Source organism: Panthera uncia, chromosome B1 (genome assembly GCF_023721935.1).
Source record: "Panthera uncia isolate 11264 chromosome B1, Puncia_PCG_1.0, whole genome shotgun sequence".
NCBI classification, from domain to species: Eukaryota; Metazoa; Chordata; class Mammalia; order Carnivora; family Felidae; genus Panthera; species Panthera uncia.
Genome location: NC_064811.1, coordinates 161,835,376 through 161,858,644, shown reverse-complemented (window position 1 = coordinate 161,858,644; position 23,269 = coordinate 161,835,376). Strand labels below are relative to the sequence as shown.

At 39.9% G+C, this 23,269-nt stretch overlaps 1 protein-coding gene across 2 annotated transcripts in view; it reads right to left on the bottom strand.

Annotated features, from left to right (window-relative positions):
• HGSNAT (heparan-alpha-glucosaminide N-acetyltransferase) overlaps window positions 1-23,269 on the bottom strand; it is a 52,769-nt gene that overhangs the window by 23,732 nt on the left and 5,768 nt on the right. The window contains exon 2 of one of the 2 annotated variants that reach the window (XM_049632463.1): window positions 9,233-9,351. In XM_049632463.1, the coding sequence (XP_049488420.1) occupies window positions 9,233-9,351 (119 nt within the window). The remainder of the gene's footprint in view (window positions 1-9,232; window positions 9,352-23,269) is intronic. The other variant, XM_049632464.1, reaches the window with a different exon arrangement.

Genomic DNA, 23,269 nt, shown 5'->3' with positions numbered 1-23,269 from the left:
TCCCAACCAGGTTCCATGCTGTCAGCCCGATGTGGGGCACAAAACCACAAAACCACGAGGTCATGACCTGAGTCGAAACCAAGAGTTGGATGCTTTAAGTGACTAAGCCACCCAGGCACCCATTTTCCTTCATACTTACAAAAAAACTTTTAAATTCCAATAATTTAGATAAAATTTGCTATATAACTATGTGTTGCCATACAATCTTTACTCATGGGTAAATTTTTCACACAATTAATAAATAGAGCATATATTGCCTTGCATTCCATTGTGTTACATATTGTTTAATGAGTAAATTTCCATCATTCTACCTAATTTGCATATTTAAAATTTTTAATGATTGCTTTATAGTCCATTACATACTAAAAATGCATTTAGGCTGCTTTCAAAACTTTTTTAATCTTCTTATGTGTAATTTATATAAATTATGTTCTGAAAGATAAATATAGGGGCATCTGGGTAACTCATTGAGTTAAGCAACCAACTCCTGATTTCGGCTCAGGTCATGATCTCACAGGCTTCATGAGATCAAGCCCCATGTTGGGTTCTGAGCTTACAACATGGAGCTGCTTGGGATTCTCTCTCTGCCCATACCTTCCCCGCTCATGCTCTTTCTCTCCCAAAATAAATACATAAATATTTTTAAAAAAAAGATAAACATACAGTATATGTAATTACATTTTTAATTTATGTTATACATAATTTATATAACATATCGCTTCCAAAGATCTGTACATGATGTGCTTTTTTAATTTTTAACATTTATTTATTATTGAGAGACAGAGAGAGGCAGAGCATGAGCAGGGGAGGGGCAGAGAGAGGAGGAAACACAGAATCTGAAGCAGGCTCCAGGCTCTGAGCTGTCAGCACAGAGCCCGACATGGGGCTCAAACTCATGAATGGTGAGATCATGACCTCAGCTGAAGTCGGATGCTCAACTGACTAAGCCACCCAGGCGTCCCTGTGCTTTTTTTTTTTTTTAATTAATTTATTTTGAGAGAGAGAGAGCGTGTGCATGCACATGCACATGCAGGTGAGGGGCAGAGAGAATCCCAAACAAGCTCTGCACTGTCAGCGTGAAGCCTGACTCAGGGCTCCATCTTATGAACCATGAGATCATGACCTGGGTGGACATCAAGAGTTGGACACTTAACCAACTGAGTCACCCAGGCATTCCCACACATGATATTCTTATTCCTTTAAATTCTTTCCCTAAAATAAATTTCCAAAAATTACATTATTGGATAAAAAATAATCATTTTAATGGTTCTTTTCATATGTGCCCAAACAGTAGTCAAATAAGAAAAATTACAATATATTAGTTCCTCATTAGCCTTACCAAGATTTAAAAATCTTTCTTTTTGTTCATGTACCAAATATTTATGACATCACAGCATTAAGATTACATTTAAGTTATTAAATAATTCAATATTCTTTTATGTTTTTTTACCATTTTATTTATTTTTTTAATTTACGACCAAGTTAGTCAGCATATAGTGCAACAATGATTTCAGGAGTTTATTTCTTAATGCCCCTTACCCATTTAGCCCATCCCCCCTCACACACCCCCTCCAGTAACCCTCTGTTTGTTCCCATATTTAAGAGTCTCTTATGTTTTGTCCCCCTTCCTGTTTTATATTATTTTTGCTTCTCTTCCCTTATGTTCATCTGTTTTGTCTCTTAAAGTCCTCATATGAGTGAAGTCATATGATATTTGTCTTTCTCTGACTAATTTTGCTTAGCATAATAACCACTAGTTCCATCCAGGTAGTTGCAAATGGCAAGATTTCATTCTTTTTGATTGCTGAGTAATACTCCATTGTATACATATGGCCACTTCTTCTTTATCCATTAATCCATCGATGGGAATTTGGGCTCTTTCCATACTTTGGCTATTGTTGATAGTGCTGCTATAAACATTGGGTTGCATGTGCCCCTTTGAAACAGCATACCTGTATCCCTTGGATAAATACCTAGTAGTGCAATTGCTGGGTCGTAGGGTAGTTCTATTTTTAATTTTTTGAGGAACCTCCATACTGTTTTCCAGAGTGGCTGCACAAGTTTGCATTCCCACCAGCAGTACAAAAGAGATCCTCTTTCTCTGCATCCTTCCCAACATCTATCATTGCCTAAGTTGATAATGTCAACTCTTTTGACAGGAGTGAGGTGGTATCTCATTGTGGGTTTGATTTGTATTTCCCGGATGAGTGATGTTGAGCGTTTTCTCATGTGTCAGTTGGCCATCTGGATGTCTTCTTTGGAGAAGTGTCTATTCATGTCTTTTGCCCATTTCTTCACTGGATTCTGTTTTTTGGGTGGGGAGTTTGATAAGTTCTTTATAAATTTTGTATACTAACCCTTTATCTGATATGTCATTTGCAAATAGCTTCTCCCATTCTGTCAGTTGCCTTTTAGTTTTGCTGATTATTTCCTTCAGTGTGCAGAAGCTTTTTATTTTGATGAGGTCCCAATAGTTCATTTTTGCTTTTGTTTCCCTTGCCTCCAGAGAGAGACGTGTTGAGTAAGAAGTTGCTGCAGCTGAGGTCAAATAGGTTTTTGCCTGCTTTCTCCTTGAGGATTTTGATGGCTTCCTGTCTTACATTGAGGTCTTTCATCCATTTTGAGTTTATTTTTGTGTATGGTGTAAGAAAGTGGTCCAGGTTCATTCTTCTGCATGTTGCTGTCCAGTTTTCCCAGCACCACTTGCTGAAGAGACTGTCTTTATTCCATTGGATATTCTTTCCTGCTTTGTCAAAGATTAGTTAGCCATTCGTTTGTGGGTCCATTTCTGAGTGCTCTATTCTGTTCCATTGACCTGAGTGTCTGTTTTTGTGCCAGTACCATACTGTCTTGATGATTACAGCTTTGTAACAAACACAGCTTGAAGTCCGGGATTGTGATGTCTCCTGATTTGGTTTTCTTTTTCAAGACTGCTTTGGCTATTCGGGGTCTTTTCTGGTTTCATACAAATTTTGGGATTGTTTGTTCTAGCTCTGTGAAGAATGCTGATGTTATTTTGATAGCTATTGCATTGAATATGTAGAGTGCTTTGGGTAGTATTGACATTTGAACAATATTTGTTCTTCCTATCCAGGAGCATGCAATCTTTTTCCATTTTTTTGTGTCTTCAATTTCTTTCATAAGCTTTCTATAGTTTTCAGTGTATAGATTTTTCACCTCTTTGGTTAGATTTATTCCTAGGTATTTTATGGTTTTTGGTGCTACTGTAAATGGGATCGATTCCTTGATTTCTCTTTCTGTTGCTTCACTGTTGATGTATAAGAATGCAACTGATTTCTGTGCATTGATTTTATATCCTGCAACTTTGCTGAATTCATGGATCAGTTCTAGCAGTTTTTTGGCAGAATCTTTTGGGTTTTCCATATAAAGTATCATGTCATCTGCGAAGACTGAAAGTTTGACCTCCTCCTGGCTGATCTGGATGCCTTTTATTTCTTTGTGTTGTCTGATTGCTGAGGCTAAGACTTCCAATCCTATGTTGAATAACAGTGGCGAAAGTGGACATCCCTGCCTTGTTCCAGACCTTAGAGGGAAAGCTCTCATTTTTTCCCCATTGAGGATGATATTAGCATTGGATCTTTCATATATGGCTTTTATGATCTCGAGGTATGATCCTTCTATTCCTACTTTCTTGAGGGTTTTTATCAAGAAAGGATGCTGTATTTTGTCAAATGCTTTTTCTGCATCTATTGAGAGGATCGTGTGGCTCTTGTCCTTTCTTTTATTGATGTGAAAATCAATCAATGTGATTCACATTGATTGTTTTGCAGATATTGAACCAGCCCTGCGTTCCAGGTATAAATCCCACTTGGTCATGGGGAATAATTTTTTAATGTATTGTTGGGTCTGGTTGGCTAATATCTTGTTGAGGATTTTTGCATCCATGTTCATCAGGGAAACTGGTCTACAGTTCTCCGTTTTAGTGGGGTCTTTGATTTTGGAATCAAGGTAATGCTGGCTTCATAGAAAGAGTTTGGAAGTTTTCCTTCCACTTCTATTTTTTTGGAAAAGCTCCAAGAGAATAGGTGTTAACTCTTCCTTAAATGTTTGGTAGAATTCCCCTGGAAAACCATCTGGCCCTGGACTCTTGTTTTTTGGGAGATTTTTGATTCCTAATTCAATTTCTTTACTGGCTATGGGTCTGTTCAAATTTTCTATTTCTTCCTGTTTCAGTTTTGGTAGTTTATATGTTTCTAGGAATTTGTCCATTTCTTCCAGATTGCCCATTTTATTGGTGTGTAATTGTTCATAATATTCTCTCATTATTGTTTGTATTTCTGCTGTGTTGGTTGTGATCTCTCCTCTTTCATTCTTGATTTTATGTATTTGGGTCCTTTCCTTTTTCTTTTTGATAAAACTGGCTAGTGGTTTATCAATTTTGTTAATTCTTGCAAAGAACCAGCTTCTGGTTTTATTGATCTATTCTACTGTTTTTTTGTGTTGTTTTTTTTTTTTGGTTTCAATAGCATTGATTTCTGCTCTAATCTTTATTATTTCCTGTTTGCTGCTGGTTTGGGGTTTTATTTGCTGTTCTTTTTCCAGCTCTTTAAAGTGTAAGGTTAGGTTGATGTATCTGAGACCTATCTTCCTTCTTTAGGAAGGCCTGGATTGCTATATACTTTCCTCTTATGACCGCCTTTGCTGCATCCCAGAGGTTTTAGGCTGTGGTGTTATCATTTCCATTGGCTTCCAAGTACTTTTTAATTTTCTCTTTAACATCTTGGTTAGCCCATCCATTCTTTAGTAAGACTTTCTTTAGTCTCCAAGTATGTGTTACCTTTCCAAATTTTTTCTTGTGGTTGATTTCAAGTTTCATAACATTGTGGTCTGAAAATATGCACAGTATGATCTCGATTTTTTGTACTTGTTGAGGGATGATTTACGTCCCAGTAATTACCTATTCTGGAAAACATTCCATGTGCACTGGAGAAGAATGTGTATTCCGCTGCTTTAGGATGAAATGTTCTGAATATATCTGTTAAGTCCATGTGGTCCAGTGTGTCATTCAAAGACATTGTTTCCTTGTCATTCAAAGACATTGTTTCCTTGTTGATTTTCTGTTTAGATGATCTGTCCATTGCTGTGAGTAGGGTGTTGAAGTCCCCTACTATTATGGTATTATTATCAATGAGTTTCTTTATGTCTGTGATTAATTGATTTATATATTTGGGTGATTCCACATTTGGCACATAAATGTTTACAATTGTTAAGTCTTCCTGATGGATAGACCCCTTAATTATGATATAATGTCCTTCTTCATCTCTTGTTACAGTCTTTATTTTGAAGTCTAGATTGTCTGATGTAAGTATGGCTACTCCTGCTTTCTTTTGTTGACCATTAACCTGATAGATGGTTCTCCATCCCTTTACTTTCAATCTGAAGGTGTCTTTAGGTCTAAAGTGGGTCTCTTGTAAACAGCATATAGATGGATCTTGTTTTCTTATCCATTCTATTACCCTATGTCTTTTGATTGGAGCATTTGGTCCACTGACATTTAAAGTGACTACTGAAAGATATGAATTTATTGCCATTATGTTTCTTGTAGAGTTGGGAGTTTCTGGTGGTGTTCTCTGGTCCTTTCTAGTCTTTGTTGATTTTGGTCTTTTTTTTTTTGTCTTTTCTCCCCTCAGAGAGTCCCCCTTAAAATTTCTTGCAGGGCTGGTTTAGTGGTGACAAACTCCTTTAATTCGTGTTTGTCTGGGAAACTTTTAATCTCTCCTTCTATTTTTAATGACAGCCTTGCTGGATAAAGAATTCTTGTTTGCATATTTTTCTAATTCAGCACATTGAATATATCCTGCCACTCCTTTCTGGCCTGCCAATTTTCTGTAGATAGATCTGCTGCAAACCCGGTCTGCTGCAAATAGGTCTGCTTCTGTGTTTCCTTGTAGGTTAAGGACTTTTTTTTCCCTTGCTGCTTTCATGATTCTCTACTTGCCTAAGTATTTTGTGAATTTGACTATGATATGCCTTGTCGATGGTTGATTTTTGTTAAATCTAATGGGAGTCCTCTGTGCTTCCTGGATTTTGATGCCTGTATCTTTCCCCAAGTCAGGAAAGTTTTCTGCTATGATTTGCTCACATAACCTTTCTACCCCATTTTCTCTCTCTTCATCTTCTGGGACCCCTATGATTCTGATGTTGTTCCTTTTTTTTTTTTTTAATGTTTATTTATTTTTTGAGAGAGAGAGACACAGAGTGTGAGCAGGGGAGGGGCAGAGAGAGAGAGAGAGGGAGACACAGAATCCGAAGCAGGCTCTAGGCTCTGAGCTGTCACCACAGAGCCCAATTCAGGGCTTGAACTCACAAGCCACGAGATTATGACCTGAGCTGAAGTCAGTTGCTGAACCAACTGAGCCACCCAGACGCCCCTGTATATTCTTCTTTTTTAATATTTTAAAGATACAGTAACATTATTATATTTACCATACTTAGAACATATCTACCTAAGGGAAAAAAAGAAAACTAAATGGCCTTGCTTATACTAATTTACATCTGAAAATAATTAACAGTCAAAAGTAACAGATCACCACTTTGGATTCCTTCACTGCAATGAAAGCCCAGGATTTCTGTCTCCCACTCACTGCTTCTCCCTTCTCACCACCTCCAGATCTGCTGAGGAATACTGTTTATGATGCTAAAAAACAATTTTTGTTTTCTTTTTTTGTCATTTACACCTTACTTTAAGTCAGCTATAATAATTACTCATATTTAACATTACAATACTAACCTTCTTCCCATTTTTGTTCTCTTTTAAAGCACACACACACACACACAAATCACTTGCTGACACATGGGATCTTTAGCTGTCTTGAAGCTATGAAATCTAGTCGACACATTTTTTTTAATGTTTATGTGTTTTTTAATGTGTATGTCTCTTAAGTGTTTCTACTTTAAGGAAAGGAAATTCTCATTTAGCCAGATAACTTATCTTGAGGACATATCTTCAACTGGTAAGCCCACCATTCCCAGGTATTTATTATCTGGCTTATGGTACAAATTATTAAAATTTGCATTCCTTTGAATATGTATTTCTATATTTGCTTAAAGATTTAAAAATTATCATTAATGTTCCAAATTTAAAACAGGTTATGTCTCAATTCTATTTTCTGGTTAACCATTACAGGCTCATAAAGTGTCTTTCCAATTTCCAGACTATAAAGTCTTCTCTGGAATTATGGGACATTTTCTACAACTATGTTGTAGAAAACTCTACCACCCCTTTACACATTTTCCTAAAACAAAATTATCTCCACGCTCTTGTAAATAAATTAGCAGTTTTTTTCCCCGAGCTGGTCTCAGGTAGCTAATTCTGTTTTTTGATTCTTTACTGTCACCAGCATCACTGTTTTGTATCAATTATTCTACTGTTTTTATTCTAAAGATGCTTTAGTTGTCCTATGGCTAATACCCTGGCAATTCACTCTTTTTTCCCCCTCACATTGTTTTTCTGTAAATTTTAGGCCTTTATTGTCTGTTTAGAAGACATTTTGCTCATTCTCTGAATTATCTATGATTCTTGTGGCTTTGAAATTCAGCTATTATTGATATTTTTTTCAAGTTTCTTTTAGGTCCTTCACATAGACTGATAAAGCTTTCCTTTGTCTTTGCTATATATTTTTTTAACACTATACATTTTCTTTGCTTCATATGACTTGGTAGAGCTCTCAGTGAGTTTAATCAAACAGAGGGGGGACCATCCATCACCTCTTCAGCTGGTATGCACACTGGGGATTTGTTTGTTTGTTTGTTTGTTTTTTAAAAGCTATTTATGGCAAACAGGTCCCTAAACAGTCTCTCACTTACTGTAGTTTGATTTATGGTTATTCAACTTTATCATAGTATGAAAGCAATATGCATTCAGTAGAAACTGTACTTGGAATTTTGAATTTTCATCTTTTCCTGGGCTAGCACTATGCAGTAGGACCCTCTGTCATGATGGAAGTCAGCAGCAGCAAAACAAAGTCTAGTCAGCCATGCAACCCTGGGGGTCAGTGACTGAGAAGCTGTGGGCTAGTGTAAGTGCTCTGAGCATGTGTAAGGAAGGCTGGACTACACTATGATGTTCAGTAAGTTACGTGTATTCAATGCATTTTTGCCTTAAAGTATTTTCAATTTACAGGGGGATGCAATCCATGGGAGGAAAATCTATACATTAAAATTCCTCCTCTGAAGGTAGTACACTGAAGTGCTCAATTTGGAAATGAAGATGATTTTATTTTACCTGTAAGAACAGTCTTGAACTTCAAAAGTAGCAAGGTCTAGTAATTGTACCTTGAGATAAAATAAATCCTTTATCAACAATTGAAAAAAAAAAAAAAAGGAGAGATTGACAAACCAAGAAACAGACTCTTAACCATAGAGAACAAACTGATGGTTATCAGAGGGGAGGTGGGTGGGAGATGGGTGAAATAGGTGAAGGGATAAGAGTACACTGATCTTGGGGCGCCTGGGTGGGTCAGTCAGTTGAGTGTCCAACTTCAGCTCAGGTCACAATCTCTCGGTTCACGGGTTCGAGCCCCATGTCAGGCTTTCAACTGACAGCACAGAGCCTGCTTCAGATTCTCTGTCTCCTTCTCTGTCTGCCCTTCCCCTGCTAGTCTCTCAAAACTTCTCTCTTCTCTCTTCTCTCTCTCTCAAAAATAAATAAACATTAAAAAAGTTTTTTTAAAAAGAATACACAGATCTTGATAAGCACTAAGCAATGTACAGAACTGTTGAATCACTATATTGTACACTTGAAACTAATATAATACTGTACGTTAACTGTACTGGAATTAAAATAAAGAACTTAATAAAAATGAATCCTTTATCATCAGGAGGGCAGATCCCTGGAATAACTGCCATGCCTCAACCTGAGCTTCCCCATTGTCCTCACGACCTTTGCCCCTGGAGAATACCCAGGTGTCCCACTCCTTTCTTCTCTGGTCCAACAAGAGGGTTATGCGTTAGAGGAGTAAAATAAAATATGGTCTATCCCTTTTTCTCATCACTGAGAACTGAGTTTTCAAAAGATGGGTGGGGGGAAAGTTAAGAGACTGGCATTGTTCACTGCTAGGCATTCTCCCTGATTATACATCTTCCGGTATACAGTCTGTTTGTTTCCTTACCTATAGAACTGAAGTTAACAAGAAAACAACTGTGAGAGCACTGAGGATCATATCAAACAGCCCAAAGCAAACAAAACTGTGAACATGAACATAATACCTACATGATAACAGCGTTCAGAATTCCAGTAGACAGTCAGGTTTGTTCCATGTAGTTCGTTATGGATGAGCAGCAACGCTTGGTCCATCTTCAGCTCTACATGCCTTTTTTTATCTAAGTCTGCTAAGAATTAGAAAAAAAAGTTTTAAAAAGCAGAAAAAAAAAGCATCTGAAAGACTACATAAAAGACAAAGGGCACCTGTGTAAACTTCACAGGAGTGCTTCTCGAATGCCTGCCCTCTAAGGTTCTAGGGTGTCTCATTCCTTACTCTGTGAACACATAACTGTGTTTGCACGCACATGCGTGCCTGAACACGTGCGCACGTGCGTGCACTCACTCACACACACACACACACACACACACACACGAGTTGCCCTTTTGTACATGTGCCTCTACTATAAAACAGAATTTGGTTAACATCATTCACGTCCTGTGTGTACCTGGACTAAGTAGGACCTTACATTCATCATGTGCTAAGGTGTGGCAGGCCCTGAATTTACTAGTTTCACATATCTTCCATTTGACAATATGTCAACCTCACAATCTGGGTATTTTCTCCATTTAGCACATGAAAAAATGGAGGCTCACAAGCATTAGATAATTGTGCATGGCCAGGGTTCTGCAAAATCACTGTGTGAACCCAATCAATTTGTGTGATTCCAAAGTCCAAACTTTCTTCAATCATGTTAATCCCACCCCCCTACGAGTGCAGCTCGGGAGAAGTCAGGACACCGGGTGAGCAAGGTTCTGTGGGGATTTGCATGCCCTTTAAAGTTTGAGATGCTCTGCCTTCTATCACTTTGGTTTGGACTTCTGAATCTCCTTCTGCTTCCAGCAGAAGACAAGATGAGCCTCAGTCTGAAGGGAGAAGTCCCACCACTCCAGAGTCCCTAAGCTTAGAGCTTACCACTTTACTAGATGCTCTTAGGACAATCTAAAGACGATGCACATTCTACATTTACACCTGCCAATATGGTAGGCAAACAAAGAGAACTATTATTGGTTAAAGTGAAAGCAAAATGTTTCATTTAGACCAACCTCCTCATTTATACTATTATATGGTACAAAAGAGAAATTAATTTGCCCTCTAGCTTCTAGGCCAAAAAGAGAGAGAGAGAGAGAGAGAGAGAGAGAGAGAGAGAAACTATTTAATAACACAATGAGAAAGATAATAATCTAGCCTCTTTTATTTTGTAATACGAAAGCTTATTTTAGGGCTCCCAAGGAACTCATGTGAATGGTTAATTCAGGAAATTTTTCACTGTAGCCAGCCTAAATCCCTCATTTTATTATTTTTAAAAGATATTTATTTAGAGAGAGTGTGTGCACACACAAGCAGGGGAGGGGCAGAGAGAGGGGGAGAGAGAATCTCAAGCAGGCTCCACTCTGTCAGCACAGAGCCCAACATGGGCTCAAGAACCATGAGATCATGACCTGAGCTGAAATCAACAGTCAGAGTCAGAAACTTAACTAACTGAGCCACCCAGATGCCCCTAAATCCCTCATTTTAAGGTTTACCCTAATGTACCCTTATTTAGTTAGCTCTTGGTAAATACAAAACCCACAATATATCACTCTTAATAATCTATTGAAAGTTGTCCCCCCTCTACACTAAAGAAAGTTATACTCACTTTTTCTGTCCTTTCCTTCTGAAGAGTGTCTTCTAGTGAAAGCAGTGTTTGGGACCAAGGGTGTAACATGGTGGGTTAAGTGTCTGGACTCCAAGTTAGACCAACTGGAATTTGAATCACACCCTTTCTCAGCTTCCTCATCAATAAATTAAGAGTCCAAAGGTTCTACACTCAATTTCCATTATTGGGTGAAGGTTCCCACACTACCAAGCAATTCTCAGACACCAGCTGGGTGTCCTACAATTCAACTCAATTCTGACACTATGTACCTAGAGACAGTGTCAGATGCCACAGATAGGGGCTCAGTCCCACAAGACTGACTCTGCCTTCAGATGTCAGTCACCAGCACAAGGTACCACCTGTGCCTCGGACCGACCAGCTATGGATTGGAGGTTCCCAAGACCCCCTTCTCACGTTCCATTAATTTACTAGAGCAGCTCACAGAACTCAGAGAAACATTTTACTACTAGATTACTGGTGTATTATAAGAGGGTATAACTGAGGAACAGCCAGATGGCAGAGATGCACAAGGCAAGACACAGGGAAAGGATGTGGAGCTCCCATGTCCTCTCCCAGGCTGCCACTCTCCCCAAATCTCCAAGTGTTCACCAACCCAGAAGCTCTCTGAACCCCATCCTTTGAGTTTCTATGGAGACTTCATTACCAAGGCAATTGATTAAACCGTTGGTCGTTTATGACTGATTCAACCTCCAGCCCCTCTCCCTTCCCCAGATGCTGGCTGTGGGACTGAGAGTTCCAACATTCAAATCACAGGGTGGGTTCTCCAAGTCACCAGTCCCACCCTTCGGTAGAGGCCAAAGGTCACCTAATTAACATAACAAGGGACACTTTGGCAGCTCTCTCCACTGAGGAAATTGCAAGTGTTTTAGAAGCCCCTGTGCAAGATGAAAACCAAATACACACATTTCTTGATAAAAACCATACTTGTAACAGCATGTCCTTCACAGTACTGCTGGGAAGGCTAAAGTTAATAATATATGTAATGTATTGCCACAGAATCTGCAACAAAGCAGGTATTCAACACATGATAATTACAATGTCCAGGCCACATCTAACCAACACAGAGCTTCATTAGGGTTACGAACATATGAATATTTTTTGGTTGTTTCTTCTTTTTTCATGTAACTTCATTTCCGATTTCTTCCCATTTCCTCTTTTTTTCCTGTTGTAAGAAATGATGCTACATACATCTGAAAATTAACCTGTTCTCCTTTCGACATAATTCCTTAACTTCCAGGAGCGAAATTTTACAGCTTTTTAAATAGCTTTTGCTCTGCATTGCCAAAATCCTCTCCATTTTAGTTGTGATTTTTTTTTCAATATATGAAGTTTATTGTCAAATTGGTTTCCATACAACACGCAGTGCTCATCCCAAAAGGTGCCCTCCTCAATACCCATCACCCACCCTCCCCTCCCTCCCACCCCCCATCAACCCTCAGTTTGTTCTCAGTTTTTAAGAGTCTCTTATGCTTTGGCTCTCTTCCACTCTAACCTCTTTTTTTTTTTCCTTCCCCTCCCCCATGGGTTTCTGTTAAGTTTCTCAGCATCCACATAAGAGTGAAAACATATGGTAGCTGTCTTTCTCTGTATGGCTTATTTCACTTAGCATCACACTCTCCAGTTCCATCCATGTTGCTACAAAAGGCCATATTTCATTCTTTCTCATTGCCACGTAGTATTCCATTGTGTATATAAACCACAATTTCTTTATCCATTCATCAGTTGATGGACATTTAGGCTCTTTCCATAATTTGGCTATTGTTGAGAGTGCTGCTATAAACATTGGGGTACAAGTGCCCCTATGCATCAGTACTCCTGTATCCCTTGGGTAAATTCCTAGCAGTGCTATTGCTGGCTCATAGGGTAGGTCTATTTTTAATTTTCTGAGGAACCTCCACACTGCTTTCCAGAGTGGCTGCACCAATTTGCATTCCCACCAACAGTACAAGAGGGTTCCCGTTTCTCCACATCCTCTCCAGCATCTCTAGTCTCCTGATTTGTTCATTTTGGCCACTCTGACTGGCGTGAGGTGATATCTGAGTGTGGTTTTGATTTGTATTTCCCTGATGAGGAGCGACGTTGAGCATCTTTTCATGTGCCTGTTGGCCATCTGGATGTCTTCTTTAGAGAAGTGTCTATTCATGTTTTCTGCCCATTTCTTCACTGGGTTATTTGTTTTTCGGGTGTGGAGTTTGGTGAGCTCTTTATAGATTTTGGATCCTAGCCCTTTGTCCGATATGTCATTTGCAAATATCTTTTCCCATTCCGTTGGTTGCCTTTTACTTTTGTTGGTTGTTTCCTTTGCTGTGCAGAAGCTTTTTATCTTCATAAGGTCCCAGTAGTTCATTTTTGCTTTTAATTCCCTTGCCTTTGGGGATGTGTCAAGTAAGAAATTGCTACGGCTGAGGTCAGAGAGGTCTTTTCCTGCTTTTTCCTCTAGTGTTTTGATGGTTTCCTGTCTCATATTCAGGTCCTTTATCCATTTTGAGTTTATTTTTGTGAATGGTGTGAGAAAGTGGTCTAGTTTCAATCTTCTGTACGTTGCTGTCCAGTTCTCCCAGCACCATTTGTTAAAGAGACTGTCTTTTTTCCATTGGATATTCTTTCCTGCTTTGTCAAAGATTAGTTGGCCATACGTTTGTGGGACTAGTTCTGGGGTTTCTATTCTATTCCATTGGTCTATGTGTCTGTTTTTGTGCCAATACCATGCTGTCTTGATAATTACAGCTTTGTAGTAGAGGCTAAAGTCTGGGATTGTGATGCCTCCTGCTTTGGTCTTCTTCTTCAAAATTACTTTGGCTATTCGGGGCCTTTTGTGGTTCCATATGAATTTTAGGATTGCTTGTTCTAGTTTCGAGAAGAATGCTGGTGCAATTTTGATTGGGATTGCATTGAATGTATAGATAGTTTTGGGTAGTATTGACATTTTGACAATATTTATTCTTCCAATCCATGAGCATGGAAGTTTTTCCATTTCTTTATATCTTCTTCAATTTCCTTCATAAGGTTTCTATAGTTTTCAGCATACAGATCTTGTACATCTTTGGTTAGATTTATTCCTAGGTATTTTATGCTTCTTGGTGCAATTGTGAATAGGATCAGTTTCTTTATTTGTCTTTCTGTTGCTTCATTATTAGTGCATAAGAATGCAACTGATTTCTGTACATTGATTTTGTATCCTGCGACTTTGCTAAATTCATGTATCAGTTCTAGCAGACTTCTGGTGGAGTCTATCAGATTTTCCATGTATAATATCATGTCATCTGCAAAAAGTGAAAGCTTAACTTCATCTTTGCCAATTTGGATGCCTTTGATTTCCTTTTGTTGTGTGATTGCTGATGCTAGAACTTCCAACACTATGTTTAACAACAGCGGTGAGAGTGGACATCCCTGTCGTGTTCCTGATCTCAGGGAAAAAGCTCTCAGTTTTTCCCCATTGAGGATGATGTTAGCTGTGGGCTTTTCATGAATGGCTTTTATGATGTTTAAGTATGTTCCTTCTATCCCGACTTTCTTGAGGGTGTTTATTAAGAAAGGTTGCTGAATTTTGTCAAAGGCCTTTTCTGCATCGATTGACAGGATCATATGGTTCTTATCTTTTCTTTTATTAATGTGATGTATTACATTGATTTGCGAATGTTGAACCAGCCCTGCATCCCAGGAATGAATCCCACTTGATCATGGTGAATAATTCTTTTTATATGCTGTTGAATTCGATTTGCTAGTATCTTATTGAGAATTTTTGCATCCATATTCATCAGGATATTGGCCTGTAGTTCTCTTTTTTGACTGGGTCTCTGTCTGGTTTAGGAATCAAAGTAATACTGGCTTCATAAAATGAGTCTGGAAGTTTTCCTTCCCTTTCTATTTTTTGGAATAGCTTGAGAAGGATAGGTATTATCTCTGCTTTAAACGTCTGGTAGAACTCCCCTGGGAAGCCATCTGGTCCTGGACTCTTATTTGTTGGGAGATTTTTGATGACTGATTCAATTTATTCGCTGGTTATGGGTCTGTTCAAGCTTTCTATTTCCTCCTGATTGAGTTTTGGAAGCGTGTGGGTGTTTAGGAATTTGTCCATTTCTTCCAGGTTGTCCAGTTTGTTGGCATAAAATTTTCCATAGTATTCCCTGATAATTGCTTGTATCTGTGAGGGAGATTTTATTTTATTTGGGTCATCTCCCTTTTCTTTTTGAGAAGCCTGGCTAGAGGTTTATCAATTTTGTTTATTTTTTCAAAAAACCAACTCTGGGTTTCGTTGATCTGCTCTACAGTTTTTTTAGATTCTATATTGTTTATTTCTGCTCTGATCTTTATTATTTCTCTTCTTCTGCTGGATTTAGGCTGTCTTTGCTGTTCTGCTTCTATTTCCTTTAGGTGTGCTGTTAGATTTTGTATTTGGGATTTTTCTTGTTTCTTGAGATAGGCCTGGATTGCAATGTATTTTCCTCTCAGGACTGAATTCGCTGCATCCCAAAGCGTTTGGATTGTCGCATTTTCATTTTCATTTGTTTCCATATATTTTTAAATCTCTTCTCTAATTGCCTGGTTGACCCATTCATTCTTTAGTAGGGTGTTCTTTAACCTCCATGCTTTTGGAGGTTTTCCAGACTTTTTCCTGTGGTTGATTTCAAGCTTCATAGCATTGTGGTCTGAAAGTATGCATGGTATAATTTCAATTCTTGTATACTTATGAAGGACTCTTTTGTGACCCAGTATGTGATCTATCTTGGAGAATGTTCCATGTGCACTCGAGAAGAAAGTATATTCTGTTGCTTTGGGATGCAGAGTTCTAAATATATCTGTCAAGTCCATCTGATCCAATGTATCATTCACGGCCCTTGTTTCTTTATTGACCGTGTGTCTAGATGATCTATCCATTTCTGTAAGTGGAGTGTTAAAATCCCCTGCAATTACCACATTCTTATCAATAAGGTTGCTTATGTTTGTGAGTAATTGTTTTATATATTTGGGGCTCTGGTTTTCGGCGCACAGACATTTATAATTGTTAGCTCTTCCTGATGGATAGACCCTGTGATTATTATATAATGCCCTTCTTCGTCTCTTGTTACAGCCTTTAATTTAAAGTCTAGTTTGTCTGATATGAGTATGGCTACTCCAGCGTTCTTTTAATTTCCAGTGACATGATACATAGTTCTCCATCCCCTCACTCTCAATCTGAAGGTGTCCTCAGGTCTAAAATGAGTCTCTTGTAGACAGAAAATAGATGGGTCTTGTTTTTTTTATCCATTCTGATACCCTATGTCTTTTGGTTGGCGCATTTAGTCCATTTACATTCAGTGTTATTATAGAAAGATATGGGTTTAGAGTCATTGTGATGTCCGTATGTTTCATGCTTATAGCGATGTCTCTGGTACTTTGTCTCACAGGCTCCCCCTTAGGATCTCTTGTAGGGCTGGTTTAGTGATGATGAATTCCTTCAGTTTTTGTTTGTTTGGGAAGACTTTTATCTCTTCTTCTATTCTAAATGACAGACTTGCTGGATAAAGGATTCTCAGCTGCATATTTTTTCTGTTCATCACATTGAAGATCTCCTGCCATTCCTTTCTGGCCTGTCAAGTTTCAGTAGAGAGATCGGTCACGAGTCTTATAGGTCTCCCTTTATATGTTAGAGCACATTTATCTCTAGCTGCTTTCAGAATTTTCTCTTTATCCTTGTATTTTGCCACTTTCACTATGATATGTCGTGCAGAAGATCAATTCAAGTTACGTCTGAAGGGAGCTCTCTGTGCCTCTTGGATTTCAATGCCTTTTTCCTTCCCCAGATCCAGGAAGTGCTCAGCTATTATTTCTTCAAGTACACCTTCAGCACCTTTCCCTCTCTCTTCCTCCTCTGGAATACCAATTATGCGTAGATTATTTCTCTTTAGTGCCTCACTTAGTTCTCTAATTTTCCCCTCATACTCCTGGATTTTTTTTATCTCTCTTTTTCTCAGCTTCTTCTTTTTCCATAATTTTATCTTCTAGTTCACCTATTCTCTCCTCTGCCTCTTCAATCCGAGCCATAGTTGTCTCCATTTTATTTTGCAACTCGTTGATAGCATTTTTTAGCTCCTCCTGACTGTTCCTTAGTCCCTTGATCTCTGTAGCAAGAGATTCTCTGCTGTCCTTTATACTGTTTTCAAGCCCAGCGATTAATTTTATAACTATTATTTTAAATTCACTTTCTGTTATATTGTTTAAATCATTTTTGATCAGTTCGTTAGCTGTTATTTCCTGAACGTTTTTCTGAGGGGAATTCTTCCGTTTCGTCATTTTGGATAGTCCCTGGAATGGTGTGGGACTGCGGGGCACTTCCCCTGTGCTGTCTTGAATAACTTGCGTTGGTGGGCGGGGCCGCATTCAGACCTGATGTCTGCCCCCAGCCCACCACTGGGGCCACAGTCAGACTGGTGTGTGCCTTCTCTTCCCCTCTCCTAGGGGCGGGATTCACTGTGGGGTGGCGTGGCCTGTCTGGGCTACTTGCACACTGCCAGGCTTGTGGTGCTGGGGATCCGGCGTATTAGCTGGGGTGGATCGGCAAGGTGCCCAGGGGCAGGAGGGGCAGGCTCAGCTCTCTTTTGCTTCGGAGATCCACTTCGGGAGGGGCCCTGTGGCACCGGGAGAGAGACCCACCGGAGGGTTGGCTCCGCAGAAGCACAGCGTAGGGTGATTTCGTGGAGCAAGCAAGTTCCCTGGCAGGAACTGGTTCCCTTTGGGATTTTGGCTGGGGGATGGGCGAGGGAGATGGCGCTGGCGAGCGCCTTTGTTCCTGCCAAGATGAGCTCTGTCGTCCGGGTCTCAACAACTCTCCCTCCCATTGTCCTCCAGCCCTCCCGATCTCCGAGCATAGCTGTTAGCTTATAACCTTCCAGATGTCAAGTCCCACTTGCTGTCGGAACACACTCCGTCCGGACCCTCCGCTTTTGCAAGCCAGACTCGGGGGGCTCTGCTTGGCCGGCGGGCCGCCCCTCCGCCCCGGCTCCCTCCCGCCGGTCCGTCGAGCGCGCACCGCCTCGCCGCCCTTCCTACCCTCTTCCGTGGGCCTCTCGTCTGCACTTAGCTCCGGAGACTCCATTCTGCTAGTCTTCTGGCGGTTTTCTGGGTTATTTAGGCAGGTATATGTGGAATCTAAGTGATCAGCAGGACGCGCGGTGAGCCCAGCATCCTCCTACGCCACCATCTTCCCAGGATCCTCTAGTTGTGATTTATAATGACAACTGTGGTGACCGTGGGCTCCCAGGTGATACAAATAACTACACACTCAATGTATGCCAGGCCCCAACAGCCCTGTGAACAGCTTTTGAGGTCTCCATTTTCTGGATGAGGAATCTGAGGCCTGCAGAGGTCAAGCAACTTGCCCAAAGACACCCACCAGCCACCAGGACTTAAGCTTCAGTCAGTCTGACCAGCACCTGACCTCTGTTACCAGTCTCCTAAGAGTAAACATATCTGTTCCCTCGAAGCTGGGCCAGGGACTTTTAGCCTTTTAATTTTTTCCCTCACTTTTTAGCCTGATGTATAGAAAATCTAATTTTCTTATTATTTTAAAAATAGTTTTGAAATAACGATTAACAACTCTGAAATGTTTTCCAAATGTTTATGTACTTTCCTTTCACGTGAATTGTTGGAATGTTCATTTATTTAACCACTTAACCCACATTAGAAAGGAGACAGCAGGCCCAAGATGGAGTCACTCATGCTAAACCCCACCAAGACATATCTAAACTAACCTAACTGCAGCTTCAGCTTCTGCCAGAAATGAGACTTTCAACCAGGCAATCTGGAACTTCCCAGTCAGCACCAGGAGATAATCTGCTGATAGACCCCTTCTGTTGCCCTTAGGAAGGTGACCTGGCCTAAAACAATTCATTTTTATGAATAATTTCCTTTTTCCTCTCCCTCTCCACCTTTAAAAACTTTCCTTTTCTGCAGCTCAGTGAAGTTCCTTTCTACATTATTTGCTAGATGATCTTGAAATTTACTCAGTTGAATTTCTGTTATTTAACAGATTTCGCGGCAGTGGGGACTGAAGGAGACTTCGACGGCTTCGAGGAAACTGAGAAACACGAGCGTGGTACCCCACATACACTCTGAACTCATGTTCTTCCTCACCATGTCCAAGAGCCATGGGTAACTTCTCTTTTGGTTCTGTGCTCCGCTCTCTGCATCAAGCTCTCAATCTAATTGGCTCTTCAGTCCGCAATTCCAGAGTTTTTGAGTGGAAAACCCCAGCCCTTAATCCTAGCCCAAGATCTATGTGGGAACTGTGGGCAGTGGTGCACAGTTAACAGCAGTAACTGCGCACCACTACCCACAGTTCCCCACCATGGGGAGCCCCCAGCCTGTAATCCCCATTTGTTGGGGTTTGCTGGTTCAACCCTTTCCCCAGCTCGAGGATCCTCGGGGACTGCTGCTAGTAAAACACAGGGCCTTCTGTTAGCCATTTCGCAGAAACTTCTACTCCCCAGGTTTTGGTTCTGTTTTCAGACTCAGCCACAGCTGCAGTTCTCCATTTGTTTAGAATCAGTCCACGGTCCCCATTCTTTGAGGTCTGGTGGTTGGACACTTTCCCCAGTCCCCAGATCTTTGGTATGCTGATGTCCACTTTCAGTTCCTCAGATACTACTGCTTTCTGTTAATATGTACATGACATAAAGATTGATTGCTAATGGGAATCTTGCAGGCCAAAAGAGTCACAAAAATTGGTGAGCACAAGTCAAGCATTTAAGAGCTGTTAGAACACTTACCACTTAGCCCAAAGACACCTGTGTTAGGATGAGCTGGTCACAGAACCAGTTAGGTTGACACTACATCACCTACCAACCACAAGAAAAATTCTGCACAATGAGGTGCACCATGAAAACACCACACAACCCCAACCCCATCACTGCACATCCCTCTTAGCTACTGATCTGGCTCTAAGAAACTCCTCCATCAGTTGATGACATATCTAAAACTTCTGATATTTTTTTAAGTTTATTTATTTATTTTGAGTGAGACAGACAGAGAGAGAGACAAAGTGCATGAGTTGGGAAGGAGCAGAGAGAGAGAGAGAGAGGGAGAAGGAGAATCCCAAGCAGGATCCACACTGTCAGTGCAGAGCCCGATGCAAGGCTTGAATTCACAAACGGTGAGGTCATGACCTGAGCTGAAATCAAGAGTCAGACGCTTAACCAACTGAGCCACACAGGTGTCCCCAAGCCTTTTGATATTTAAACAAAAAAAATTTTTTAATGTTTATTTATTTTTGAGAGACAGAGTGCAAGTGGGGGAAGGCGGGGGGGGAGGTACACAGAATCAGAAACAGGCCCCAGGCTCTGAGGTATGAGCACAGAGCCCAATGCGGGGCTGGAACTCATGAATCACTAGATCATGACCTGAGCTGAAGTTGGGTGCTTAACTGACTGAGCCACCCAGGCACCCCTAAACCTTTTGATATTTTTAACAAACTTCCACAAAATCAAATTCTAAATGAAGTCTTTTTGACCTTGAACCCACTTTGGGTTTTCCAGATGGTCCCTGGAACATCTCAAAGGATTTGTTTTCTCTTTATAAAAGGGAAGATGTGAACTAAATAGGCTTATCTGGTATGTTAAATTACATGGGAGGTATTGTCAAACAGGTGATGTTAAGTCTTCTTAGATTATATTTGTGTGCATATGTTATTAATACAAGTGTTCCAAAAACTGTATGAAATTCCTGAAGATCTAATAGGTATTGATATAATGTTAACATTGATAATTCTAGTTACTATCTTAAAATGTATTCACAAAAATAACCGAATTTCCTTGTCAATTCCATCGTAATGAACTTTCATCAGCTCTCTAACAATAGACATTTTAAAATCTTTTGTCATTTACAGAGTTACTGTTTTACTGAAATGCTTCTACAAAAGCTTCCTGCAAATGTGTTTCATTTTCAGAGAAATTCATGGAAAAGAATCTGACAAGTGCTGTAAAATACAGGTTTCTAATAACTTTCAGATCATGCAACTGAACTGGGTAAGAATTTTCAGAATTAGTGGAAAAACAGTATTCAAGCAAAAAAGAATAACATAGGACTGAATGCACCAAGGAGGATATTTTAATTTTTATGACATCTTGTTTAAAGCTACTGGTTTTCTAACATTTTGCTTTTCCAGATTTTAGGAAACCTTTTTCTTTTTTCTCTTAAAGTATCAACAATTTGATAAGATATACCTTTGTGAACAAAGATGAAACACTGACTTTTTCTCCCTACCTGATTCCTCCAGAATTGGAAAGTTCTTGAGTATTCTTTTCATGGCAATATAGTTAGTTATTTACATAGATTCAACGAGAGTCTGATCCTTATAACCAGATACCATTGGAAATACTGGCCATGTAATTAAAGCTTTGACCAGCATGTCATATTTGAAAGAGATATGCATAGACTTAGATATGACCAAGTAGCTTTAAAGAACTAAGGTTGACTTTGCAGAGCCAATAAAGCCTCTTGGAAAAGTTGCCCTAACACCTTGCTTACAAGGTTCCAGCAAAGTAGTAATAAAAAGAGCTTATATGAGGGCACCTGGGTGGCTAAGTCAGTTAAGCGTTGGACTTCCGTTCAGGTAATGATCTCGTGGTTCATGAGTTCAAGCCCCACATCAGGCTGTCTGCTATAGGCCCAGAGCCCACCTCGGATCCTCTGTCCCCCTCTCACTGCCCCTCCCCCCACCTCAAAAATAAACATTAAAAAAAAATTTTTTTAAGAGAGCTTATATGGTCCAAAAAAAAAATTTTTTTTAAGAGGGGAGGGCACCTGGCTGACTCAGTTGGTAGAGCATGCAATAGATCTCAGGGTCATGAGTTCAAGCCCCACACTGGGCATAGAGCTTACTTAAATAAATATTTTTTTTAAAAAAGAAAAAATGCTATATCTAACTTTTTTTAAAAGTTTATTTATTTATATTTGAGAGAGAGAGAGCAGGAGAGGGGCAGAAAAGTCAGAGAGAGAAAATCCCAAGCAGGCTCTACACTGTCAGCACAGAGCCAGACAGTGGGCTCAAACTCGTAAGCCTCAAAATCATGACCTGAGCCAAAACCAAGAGTCAGACGCTTACCTGACTGAGCCATCTAAGTGGCCCTATATGGTCAATTATCTTGCTGCACTTAAGAAAATAATCAGGTGGTGTGCCTGGGTGGCTCAAGTCCGTTAAGCATCTGACTTCGGCTCAGGTCATGATCTTACAGTTCGTGAGTTCAAGCCCTGTCATCAGGCTCTGTGCTAACAGCTCAGAACCTGGAGCCTGCTTCAGATTCTGTGTCTCCCTCTCTCTCTGCCCCTCCCGTGCTCATGCTTTGTCTCGCTCTCTCAAAAATAAATAAATATTTTGAAAAACTAAAAAAAGAAAAATAATCAGGCAAAGTTTAATGCAAACAAATTAGTTTTATTATAAAAAATGAGGGTTGGCACAAGAACAGACACTCAGATCAGTGGAACAGAATAGAGCACCCAGAAATGGACCCACAAACGAATGGCCAACTAATCTTTGACAAAGCAGGAAAGAATATCCAATGGAATAAAGACAGTCCCTTCAGCAAGTGGTGCTGGGAAAACTGGACAGCAACATGCAGAAAAATGAATCTAGACCACTTTCTTACACCATACACAAAAATAAACTCAAAATGGATGAAAGACCTCAATGTAAGACAGGAAGCCATCAAAATCCTCGAGGAGAAAGCAGGCAAAAACCTCTTTGACCTCGGCCGCAGCAACTTCTTACTCAACACGTGTCTCTCTGGAGGCAAGGGAAACAAAAGCAAACATGAACTATTGGGACCTCAACAAAATAAAAAGCTTCTGCACAGCGAAAGAAACAATCAGCAAAACTAAAAGGCAACTGACAGAATGGGAGAAGATATTTGCAAATGACATATCAGATAAAGGGTTAGTATCCAGTATCTATAAAGAACTTATCAAACTCAACACCCAAAAAACAAAGAATCCAGTGAAGAAATGGGCAAAAGACATGAATAGACACTTCTCCAAAGAAGACATCCAGATGGCCAACCAACACATGAAAAAATGCTCAACATCACTCATCATCAGGGAAATACAAATAAAAAACCACAATGAGATACCACCATACACCTGTCAGAATGGCTAACATTAACAACTCACGCAACAACAGATGTTGGCAAGGATGCAGAGAAAGAGGATCTCTTTTGCATTGTTGGTGGGAATGCAAGCTGGTGCAGCCACTCTGGAAAACAGTATGGAGGTTCCTCAAAAAACTAAAAATAGAAGTACCCTACGACCCAGCAATTGCACTACTAGGCATTTATCCACAGGATACAGGTGTGCTGTTTTGAAGGGACACATGCACCCCCATGTTTATAGCAGCACTGTCAACAATAGCCAAAGTATG